Here is a 12,127-nt window from a genome sequence, read left to right on the forward strand (position 1 = left end):
GACGTGGCTGTGAGGACTATTCTGGGCTACATGCAGGGAGGGAGATCTCTTGCACTTTAAAGTGTGTGGGTAAGTCCAGATCTGAGATAAGCAACCCAGCTCAGATGCCCTCATTTCAGAAAATGAGGCTGAGAAGCTCGAAATGGTTCGTGACCATAGGACCTCAAGGCTCCAGAGTTTCATAATATGTATTGTGAAAAAAAGGTTAGACACATGCTTACTTTGCCTAAGGGAAGAATATTTAAGTATGTATAAGTGATATGCTCTGCAGGCTAGCTTCCGTCCTCGTCTTCATCTGGGCAACTCCCGTCTCTGGCTAGGGGAGGACAGGGGGAACGTGACGGTGTTCAGTTTGTCCTTCCACAAGCAATAATGCACTTTCAGAATTTCAACTCCTCTTAAGTTTCTAAAGATGCATCCCCTTGGGACGCCTGGGTGGCTCAGTTGGTTGGACGACTGCCTTTGGCTCAGGTCATGATCCCGGAGTCCCGGGATGGAGTCCTGCATCGGGCTCCCAGCTCCACGGGGAGTCTGCTTCTCCCTCTGACCTTCGCCTTGCTCATGCTCTCTCTCACTGACTCTCTCTCAATAAATAAATAAAAATCTTAAAAAAAAAAAAAAAAGATGCATCCCCTTAGGGGGCTGATGGCAACCCTCAAGGGAGAGCTGGACGTGCCCTTAAACTCTAAACATACTTTAGATGTGAACTATATCTCAATTCCATTAGCAAGAGTCCCTCATTAATTGGCAAAAATATTCCCAGCACAGGGAGGAGGAGGAAGCTGCCTTATGCATGTATCAGCAAAGCCATTTCCCTGAAGCAACGAGACTTTGAACCAGTAGGGAGCAGTGTTTGGTACCAGCAGTCTGTAGCTCAAGTGGTCTCAAAAGAAGTCATTTGGCAGATTTTAGACCCCAAACCCCTTAGAGTTCCAACTGTCAGTTTAAGTAATATCAGGCTAAATACTTGAATTTATGCCTAGTTAAAAAAAAAATTTTTTTTTTTTTGTTTTCCTTAGCCTTTTAGAATATTAGGGAAAATCAATGGTGAGAGAAGTCTTTAGCATATATATTTAAAATAATATTTTTGATATGAATATATAAAATAATTCCATTGCCTCATTGGGTGAGCTTCAGAGGACTCTTCTTGGCATCCAGATTAACTCTACGCAACGTCTGGAGTTTATGTGGTGGGGCCATGTTGTTTGGGAAGCTCTTGGGAAGGTAATCTATGTTCCATTCCATATGACTTTACCAATTGGCAAGTAGTACATTTCAGTAGCCTTTTGAGCCTCTACAGGTAAAAGAGAGAAGCTCTTGCTCCTACGTAACAATGGGTAAACTGAGAGAGAAAAATAGAGAAAATCAAGGCCCTTCTAAAGGGTGAGATCCCTGTTACCTGTGCACTAACAGAACTGAGCCTGCCATTATAAAAAGCATTATTCTTGGCTGACACGTGTCTTCTAAGAGCCAAGTTCTATTTTGGTCTAGGTTCTCTGCCGTTCAGTCATTAGATTTAGGCTGGCAAACAAAGAGGCATATTTCGGCCCCTGGAACTTTTGAAGACTGAGATTGCCAGGCCAAGAGTCTAGAGATGATATGAGACCAAAGATACAGGCCAGTGACTTGGGCTGGAGTTACCGGTATATATTTCTGAAATTGCTACAAAGCCTGGAGGTTGTGAGGGAAAGGAGAGAGGCGGGGGAAGAGGAAGGCTTTGGAAGCCAAGAGTGTTCTCATCTGAAATCCAGTCTTATCGATGCCATGCTTCCTAGAGACATCTTTGCGGACTCCGTTCATGCTCTGTAGATGATTGGGCCCCTTTTATAATATTCACCAGCTGTGGATGTCTCAGTGTTCTCCAATATAAAGGAGAGAGGTATCAAAGGCGATGGTCCATCAGTAAGCAGAGAGTGAATCACAATTCAGATTTCAAGGTTTCTAGTCATGCTCCTAGGACTGTATCTCACCTTTTCATTATGGAAATAAAGTCAAGACACACTCCTCCTTCTCTTTTAGACTTTGTCTCTTCAGGGTTTTTGTTTTGTTTTTTGTTTTTTGTTTTGTTTTTTTTTCTCTTTAGGTTCTAAAGGTTTAGGAGAAGGAGAAGGAAAAGCAAATATTCTCATATCATTATTCCCTTTTCATAGTTGGGAACTGAGGCAATTAGTGGCTAAATACCTTTCCCAAGAAGGTTGTTAGAGCACCAAGAATAGAATCTAGGTCTCCCAGCCCAGCTGTTGTGAGGAAAAATGAGCTAATGTGTATGAACTGCCGAGAGTTCACTGGGAGTGAGTATGTGCGACTCTGAGGTATCGTTAATAATAATCAGACCCTGTGCCTTTTGGTGTCCCCCATTATTAACTAATGGCAGCACAGCAAGGAAGGGCTTCAAAAAAATACGATTGAATTTACTTGAGCTTTTGTGAAATAGATGATTTTCAAAAGCACTGAGTGTGCAGAATTAATAAAATTAAAAGAACACCAAAACATAGTTTGAGATACATTTCAGGGACCGAGGGGCCTCGGCAGCATCAGAATTCCTGCTAAGATTCAAACAGAGACAGATGAATAGGGATGAGCAGGGAGCACTCTGGGGAGACATCAAGGCATATTTTAAAGGTAGAAACTGTTACCTCAGAGAGTTTACGTGTGGCACGTTCAACACACATCAAAGAGTCTCTCCATGCAGCAAATAGCAATGACACGAAGACCACAGGGAACTATGTCAGAGGGAGCCAGGCCAGCCTTCTGGGGTCTCCTGCTTTGCCCTTCTGGAATGTTGGACTGTAGGCTCCAACCCAGGCAGGTACAGAGCAAACCAACTGTTGTTGGCAACCACCCCGCACTCCCAAATGAGGGGAGGTTAAGTGAATTTTCTGGCATACTTAAGTCTTCCAAGATTCACTGTGATATTCTGACTACCTGGCCCAAGTCTGGAAAATTGTTGAATTTATGGGCCCACGGGTCTCTCAGCTCTGCAGATACTTCCCGTGCACTGCACGGAGAGGCACTGATTGTGATCTTACTCTGGCTGCCATCAAGCCTGCCACATAACAGGTGCTTTATACATTGTTGTGGCACCTGTACTCTTCTGGGAACTTAATACTAATCTAGGTCACAGTGCTATGTAACAGACCAATAGATGATCATACAGAGGCAAGCAAACTTTAACTGATGATCTTCCTCCTCTGCCATGAGTTTAATCTGTCTTATGTCTTATGTCTTTAATCATGTCTCATGTCTTTAATCCATGTCTTAAATTTGATGGAAAAGTGAGGAAAATTCTAAGGTGAGGAAGGAGGAGGAGAACTTTGAAAACTAAACAAAACAAACAAAATCTGGCTAGTGTCCTGTTATAAAATGTGAACAGAGCTTTGGGTGTTTCTAGGGAACATCTAGGTGTCAACTTGTCGATGTCTTTAAAACCAAAGAAGACAAAGAAAATTGATTGAAAAATTAAAGTTGTGGAGGAAATGATGGGAGGACAATATCTTCCCCACAACTAGTCTGCATTTGCACATATCTCTGGGCCCCCAGGACCTGCTTTCTGCAACCCCCTAAGAACTGACTGAAGTACTGGGAAACCCGCTTTGTTCAGAGAACTCATGGTGAGACTATCTAACCCTGGGGTGGACATGGAGGTAAAGGAAAAATCCTACACATGGCTTCTCTTTTGTTGAAAACAAGGCAGAAAAATCCCTGGAAAAGATCATCATCTAAAATTAACTTGCCTGCTCTCATAAGGAAGGGGATGAGAGAGTAAAGGCAATTATCACCGGATAATTGGCTTCTTGGATTCCTTGGATGATCCCAGAATCTCCTTCCCCAGCACCCCCAGCATATCCGATGGGAACATATCTCACACAGGACATGTGACACTGTGAGATACGGCTCTGTATCTCCAGCCAACTGCACATGACTGGCACACGGTAAACTCCCAGTAAATGTTGAATAAGAAATGTGTAAAGTCAACTCAAAGATAGAATTTAAGAGCTATGAAATATGGGGCAAATGCAACCATGTCCAAAATAGACATGAAAAAATAGGAATTCGGGGCACCTGAGTGGCTCAGTGGGTTAAACCTCTCTGCCTTCGGCTCAGGTCATGATCTCAGGGTCCTGGGATCAAGCCCCACATCGGGCTCTCTGCTCGGCGGGGAGCCTGCTTCCCCATCTCTCTCTCTGCCTGCCTCTCTGCCTACTTGCTATCTCTTTCTCTGTCAAATAAATTAATAAAATCTTTAAAAAAATAGGAATTCAATTAGATCCAGATTCTGGGCTGGGGCTTAAGGGACAGGAAGGGACAAAAAGAAGAGGCTCTGGCAACCAGGAAGCCTTCATCTTTCATGAGGATGCTAAAGCCATGTTGGTCAGGTTACGCACAAAGAGTTAGAATCTGACCCTGGAGAAAACCAGAGGTTGAGATATCTTTATCTGGTCTGCTTACTTATCTTCAAGTTCGTTCTTTCGTTCTTTCTTTCTTTCTTTCCTTTCCTTTCCTTGCTTTCTTTCCTTCTTTCTGGCACCCCTCAGGTACGATTTCTAATTATAGTGGTCTCAAGACACATGAACCAATGGAAAGAATACAGAACTGAAAGTTAAAGAGACATGGGTTCTCCACTTAATTCTGTCACAGTAACCTTGGACAATACATTTTACTTCTCAGATCATTAGCTTCCTCAGATGTAAAACAGAGGGTTAGACTAGATACACTATGAAATTTCCTCCAGGGAAATTCCAGAACTCCACACAGTCCCTCTCTCTCTGTCTAGATTCCATTCTCTTACAAAAGTATTTTCTTAACAGTTACGATACATATGGCATTTAGATTTAGAAAATAGAGGAGTGCTTGTGTGGCTTAGTTGGTTAAGCAACCGACTCTTGATTTTGGCTGTTGTCATGGTTTCTGGGTGATGAGATTAAGCCCGACACTGGGCTCCCGGCTCAGTGGGGAGTCTGCTTGAGATAGTCTCACTCTCCCTCTCCTCCTGCTCATGATCTCTCTCTTCCCCCCCAAAATAAACAAATAGTATCTTTAAAAAAGAAAGAAAGAAAATAGAGCATCTTCGCTGATGTTAAAAACAATTCAGAATCTGAACATCCAAAATTAGAGAAGAAAAATGTGAAGGGCTTCAGAATGGTGGGATGAATCCCAGTAGATTAGGTCATGGAAAGGAGATAACCCTTTAGTGGTCTCCAAAATCTGAGCATTGAGTGGCACAAAGAATTGCCGACAAGATTCTTGGGCAATAAGGAAGTTGTTTGGAAGGAGCAAGAATTATTCATCCTATTTTATAAGAAAGGAAACTGATGTCCAGAAAGGATAGCTAACTCACTCAAGATCACAATGGGAAGATGACATCAGGACTGACACTCAGGTATCCTGCTTCCACCCAATTATGTTGTCCAAGTCTGTCCAGAAGAAACCACTGCTGCTTCCAGTGGACAGGAGAATGTGGTACTATGACCCAATGGAATCAAGTAGTTCCCTGGCCAACTTGGCTTCCAGAAGCTCTATAGACCCGCTAGAAATTTCTGTAGTCACTAGAGAAAGTAACCACATGAATTACCCAGAGAGACTCTTCAGAAGCTTCCTCATCCTCAAAGACACTTCCACTGGCCTTGGGTCAGGAAATCTGATTTCCATCCCTTCATCTGTCACTTTAGGCTTTATTACATCAAATTTCTTCTATGGGAGCCAAAGGACTTATTAGAGAAACTTATAAAGTGTAAAAGGATCCTCGATCAATATCTAGAAACTACTGTTGGAGGAATTTTTGTCCAATATCATTAATGACCTAAAGGAATTTTCTCATCTACTTTTTAAATGTGTGTGCACGTCATATACCTTGTTCATATACATTAGAATGTATATAATAAGACACATGCAGACACACACCACTCATGTAAAAATTACACATGAATGTATGTTCATACATGTTTATTTACATATATCTCCTTCAGTTTAGCTGGGAAATCTGTTTCAAAATCAACTCCTGCTCTCTCTTCGGACTTGATATATAGCCAAGCAGGCCGTTCTCGATTAACCCAGCTCCCTCCTGGGAAAAGTCACAGAATAACTTTATTGATTTCCCTTTACCCTTCTCCGCAATTCTCTGCTGAAACGTTGTCTTAACTCTTAAATGTAAAAGCAAAAGGAAAAGAAAATTAAAACAAAGGGATTCGCTTCCTTAAGGTCATGTTGATTCCCACCTATTTTTTCCTTATTTTCTAAAAAAATTTTTTGGAGGAACAGGGTACTTGTTGGGGGGGTAGTACAGAAAAGAGAGGATGCTATGTTTTCCAAGGGTTTTGTGCAACAGATTTCTTTACATTGAAACCTGTGTTTTACACACAATGCTGGACTCAGTACCACATAAACCTCTTCTCTTCCTTCTCTTATGACTTGGCCAGCCATCCTCGAACACTGCCAAGACTTTTTGGCAAACAATCCCTCCAGTGTTTCCAGGAGCATACCCAAGGCATAGGAATATAGGGAATGTTTACTTCTCATCAGATTTTCCTACCTCAAAAGATCCCAATAAGATCAAGTATTTTATTTTTTCTTAAGATTAAGCATTTTAAACGCAGAAAATTCTTTACCGATCAAGTTTCAGGATGACTGATACCATTTTGGAGGTTCTCTGATGTGGTTTCAGAGAGGTCAGAGTGAGGCTCTCTAGGCAGCCTTTCTGCCTGGACCTCTCCTGATGACCAGGCAAGGCTAACCCACAGCCTCTCTCTCATTCCCCTTCCAGCTTCTGAAGTGCCCCAGCCCTGGATTCTCACTAGGCCTGGGTGGGACCAGGATACTGGATGGAAGAGAAGGGGGATACTAGAGAGGCTTAAAGTAACAGCTCTAAAAAAAAAAAAAAAAAAAAAAATTGCATTTTCTTCTCTTTCCCCCACTCCATGGAGCTAGCTAGCTCTTCTGACTCTAATGACTGAGTTCATAAAAGCCTCCGTAGAATTTTTATTTCCTTGAGTTCTCTTTTCTATTACCCACAGCTTTTCTTGTAAAGGGAAGAAAGGGACTGACTGATTTACACCACATTCACAATCTGATTGTTCCCCACTTTGAGCAAAGATGCCTAGTGAAAAAAAACGGATTGTGTGTGTTATTTAAAAATTGAAAGCTTATGTGAACCAACCACCCCTCAGAAATGAGCTTAAGAAAAAAGTACAGGAAGAAAATAGTAAACAAGGTTACAGAGATGCACACTGTTGAGTACAATTTAGTAGAACAATTATTAACAGTATGACGAATATCTACTTCCAGTGCATGAATAAAATACACTCAAAACCACAAAAGGATAGTGATGTGCTATGCCGCCCCAAGGTTTAATCATGGGGTTTTTTTTTTGTTTTTATTTTTGTTTTTTAAACAAAATACCCCTTTCCCCCCATTAACTTGCAAACTATTTTAAATGTCATCTTACTTTTTACTGGCCAGTTTGTCTTTTTTTCCATTTTGTTTCTCTGCACATCTTGAATCAGACAGTGACTTGGAAGCGTTATGGGTGAAAGTGGGTAGAAAAGCATGCTAAGAATTGGGTCATCTTGTTGAAATCAAGTTCACTCCTGTGTAGTATAGCCAGAAGAATGGGCGAAATTTATCCTACTATCTTGCTGTATCTGTCCCAACTCATTCCTTTCATAGGGCCTCAGCAGGAGGAATTATGTAGCAATGCAGTTTGAATCCTGGTTAAATAAGAAAGTCTCTGGAGTACATTTCCAAGAACAGCCAACCCCCCCCACCACCAACCCATGGCGGAGGAGCCAAGATTGTACCTTGTAGGAGGAAACATTGTTTCCTTAGGTAGTTTAGTCTCTTTGTTGAAACTGGCAACAATTTTCCAGTAGCAAGGAAGAGGGTCCATTCTGCCTCTGGATAAATGGAACCTCCAGAAGCTTGTCCTAGCCAGGCAGTACAAGGCACAGTCTGAGTTTCCAAGATCTAATAGAAAGGGCTTTCCTGGCTTCCTACAATACCCACACAGAACACAACGAATTCACCACAATTTGAAGCTACCGAGTAAGAAAATATTTGGAATCAAACGTTCATTCATTCATTTATTCATTGAGCAACTTTTTATAGGGTAGCTCTCATACAGACTGGGCACTGTCTAAGCACAATGTGAGGTGGAAGAGAAAAGATATATCCTGGCCTTCTGTTCTCAACTCCAAGTATCCTTGGTACTACCCTTGATTTCCAGTGGCTACTCGAAAATTCCCAGCTGAAAAACAGCTTCCAAGGGTTCATGTGTTCATTCCAACCCCTTCTCTCCTGCCTCCATGTGGAATATCATTTGATACAGGTTTTTGTGAATACACATTACTGATTAATATTAAGTCATGACAATGTCCTTTCAACAAGTTTGATGCTCAGACCACAGAAAAGCTGTATCTTCTGCCTCAAATTGAGAAACATCTCTATGGTGATCTCTGACATCGAAAAGGCAGGAGTACTTCTTTAGATTTTGTTCCCTAATGTGAACAGCCCTGGGAGTACTAGCTTCATTTCTTAGAAAGAACCTAGAGCTGTGGTTGCCTAAGGGAGTTGTTCCAACAGAGACTACAATTTCAAGAGAAAGAAAATGTATCCAGTTGCCTTGTCTGGTGCTTCTGATACATGACCATGGTAGACTAGGGGGGAATGATGAGCGTGAATTAAGTCATCTCTTCAATGATGTATGGCAAATAATTTCTCTGGTGAAGTAGCCAAGTTCCTGACCACGGTATTATACCCAAATAAAGAAATAAATGCTGTTATTTTGATGTTGTTGTTTTTGACATTGGGAAGACCTCAGAAACTTCCTGTTCCAATGGATAGACTGGAATCACTGAAAAACTTGCCTCCCCTTCCCAGTTCTTTGGCTAAAATGTATTGGGAAAATGGCGTATTAGGCACATTTCTAATTGGGAAAAGCCTGATTATCATAGGTAACCCTGATTAGGTGACTTGTAGAGTACTACCATGTGAAGAGAGAAGACTTAAAATAGACACAACTAAGTTAGCAGTAGCAAAGGTGCTATGTGATTGGATCTGGTGTTTCAAGTATCTTTTATCAAAGCAAAAGGAGAAAGAATGTGCCTTACACAAAGTAACCCACAGGCCTTTCTAAACAGAACAAATATGGAACATATACAAAAGTAAGATCATCTGTAAGGAAATATCCTCTCCTTTCACAATAAGCTATGAAGATTTCTTGAGTTTTCATAACCTTGGACTCTTAATTGTCCTCATGCCATGTAGGCAGGAACTCAGGAACCAATGATACCCACCAGTCAGCCACATCCAGAAGTATTGCATCTGCTATCATCAGAATAATGGCAAGCTTGTAGACAAAGGCTGATGAGTAGGAGGGAGACAACAGGGAGTTACACAGCATACTCTGAGATAAGGCTATTTGGAATCTTCTTTGCTATTTCTGGATATTTCCTGCTAAAGGCAGAGTAAGTGTTCAAAGAATACTTTGGAGTTTTTCTAAACTTACAGTAATCCCAACACTTAACCAAGGAATCACAGAATGTGCTACCCTGGCAAAGGTAGAATTTAAAGGTAACTTGGGAAAATCCACCAAGCGTCTTGTAGAAAACCAAACGGGCAAAAGTAAAATTGAAACCAAGAAGATGATAATGGGATCATTCAGGCTTGCATCTGAAGCCCAGATCTGCCACTAAATAATTCTGTGGACTCTGCCAAAATACTTAACTTTTTGAAACCTCACCTCAGATTCCTGATTTATAAGATGAGGATAATAAAATTTTCCTCTTTTAGAAAGATTCAGGGAGGGGCAAGATGGTAGAGAAGTAGGAGACCCTCTTTCATTCTATTTATTTATTTATTTATTTTAGGGAATGAGTGTGCGCACATGCCTGGGTGCATACAGGTTGGGGAGGAGCCAAGGAGCAGGAGAGAATCTCAAGCAGACTCTGCTGAGTGTGGAACCTGATGCGGGGTTCAATCTCATAACCCTGAAATCATGACTGAAACCAAGAGTCAGACACTCAAACAACTGAACCACCCAGGTGCCCCAGTAACATTTTCTATGCCTACTTACTTTAAGGTTAAATGATAACAAGGAATATAAATTGTTTAAGACAATGTCTGGCATATGGTAAGCACTCAACAATGTGAGTTCCTTATTTCTTTCCCTTTATTGATGCATACTTTCCTGATTTCCATTTAACCTCTCTTTTCTGAGTTTATAGAATGCTGACTTTTCTATGCTGTTCAATGGGTCTATTTTATTTAATAGTTTTAAAAATTATTCTAAATATAAGACATAAAAGGAATATGAACATTGAATAATACTTGCCATTTTTGCAAAAGATGCTCATAGTCTTCTGTGGAAGTTAGAAACGTGTGTGTAACTATAAATTAGACAATGGTAAATGGAATTGGTTGATTAAACATTGGGGGCGGATGGTATCTATTATGTGCCAAGCACCATATAAAGTGTCAGAGACTCAAAGATACATGGGATGCAATCATTGCACTTCAAGACCCCTAACTTAGAATATAAAGAGACATACGGGCAAACGACCACAAAGGAAGGTGGAAAGTACAAATGATACCAGATAAAGTAGTGGCACAAAGAATGTGAAGTCACTTCTGTTGGGGGTATCTGGGAAAGGTTAAAGAGGAGAAGGTATCTAGGCTAACATATAAAATAACTAGGTCAGAACACAGATAAAATGAGCAAATTCCTTGAAAAATGCACTTGCTAAAACTGACACAGATGAAGCAGAGAATCTAAGTGGCCTTATATCTCTCAGAGCAATTGAATCTATTATCTAAACCTTCCCACAGAGAATATTCCAGGACCAAATGGTATGATTGGTGATTCCTATCAAATATCCAAGCAAGAAGGAACACTAATCTTATGCACCTTTTTGAAAAATAGAAGAGGGAATATTTTTTAAATCAAAATTGGAAAACAAATTACAAGGCAATCATAGACCAATATCCTTCAAAAACATAAATGCAAAAATCTTTAACAGAATTTTAACAAATCAGATCTTGATTTTTAAATACAATCCAATCTTACATTCCTGGAATAAATCCTAATGGGTGATATATATATACAAACATACATATATATAAATCCTAATGGGTGATATATATATATATATATATATATGGATTTATTCCAGGAATGTAAGATTGGATTGTATTTAAAAATCAAGGTAATTCATCATATTAGTAGGATAAATGGAAAAAAGCACATCATTATTTCAATAGATGCAGAACAATTATTTAATAAAAAATTCATATGCATTTTTTATTTTTCAAAAAAGCCTCTCAGCATATTAGGAATAAAAAAGGAAATTTCTAAATCTGGTAACAGGCATTAGGTAAAGAAAACTTTCAGTAAACATCATCCTTAATACCTAATTATAAAATTATTTCCCCCTAATGTTGGGGAAAAGTCCTGCACTTATCACTTCTAGTCACCATTTCACTGGACATCCTAGTAATTGTAATAAAGCAAGAAAAAGAAAAGGCATAACTAGAAAAAAAGTAAAATTGCCTCTATTTATAACTGCTGTGCTTGTTTATGTAGAAAATCCTAAAATACTCTATGTAACAATCACCAGAACTAATCACTGCATTTAGCAAAATCATAAGATAGAAGAATACATACACATCAATTATATTTTTAGATACAATCAGCAAATCATTGGAAACAAAGAATTACAAGCCATTTATAATAGCACCATAAAACATAAAATACTTGAGAATAAATTTTCAAAGATAGGCATATAGTGAGTTCAATTGTGGTTCTCAAAATGTATGTCTACCTGGAACCCCAGAATGTGACCTTTTTTGAAGAAAGGGTCTATGCAGATGCAATTAAGGTAAAGATCTTGAGAGGAAATCATCCTGCATTTGGCTGTTCCCTAGTCCAATGACAGTGTCATTGTAAGGGACAGAAAAGAAGACAACATTGCTACCTAGAAGGGGAGGGCCATGTGAAGAGATAAGCAGAGAGGTTGGCTGGGGAATAACAAGGATTGCTAGCAGCCTCCAGAAGTTAGGCATGACAGATTTCGCCTTTAAAGAGCCCAGAAAGAACCTGCCAATATCCTGACTGTGAACTTTTGTCCCCTGAACTGCA

At 40.0% G+C, this 12,127-nt stretch overlaps 1 protein-coding gene across 1 annotated transcript in view; it reads right to left on the reverse strand.

The window, feature by feature from the left end:
• Window positions 1–4,205: 4,205 nt before the first annotated feature.
• Window positions 4,206–12,127, reverse strand: part of BLID (BH3-like motif containing, cell death inducer) — a 28,601-nt gene continuing 20,679 nt past the window's right edge. The window contains 2 exon segments of the mRNA XM_032358074.1: window positions 4,206–7,858; window positions 7,861–7,985. Coding sequence (XP_032213965.1) covers window positions 7,667–7,858; window positions 7,861–7,985 — 317 coding nt within the window. The 3' untranslated portion in view covers window positions 4,206–7,666.

Source organism: Mustela erminea, chromosome 9 (genome assembly GCF_009829155.1).
Source record: "Mustela erminea isolate mMusErm1 chromosome 9, mMusErm1.Pri, whole genome shotgun sequence".
Classification (NCBI taxonomy): Eukaryota; Metazoa; Chordata; class Mammalia; order Carnivora; family Mustelidae; genus Mustela; species Mustela erminea.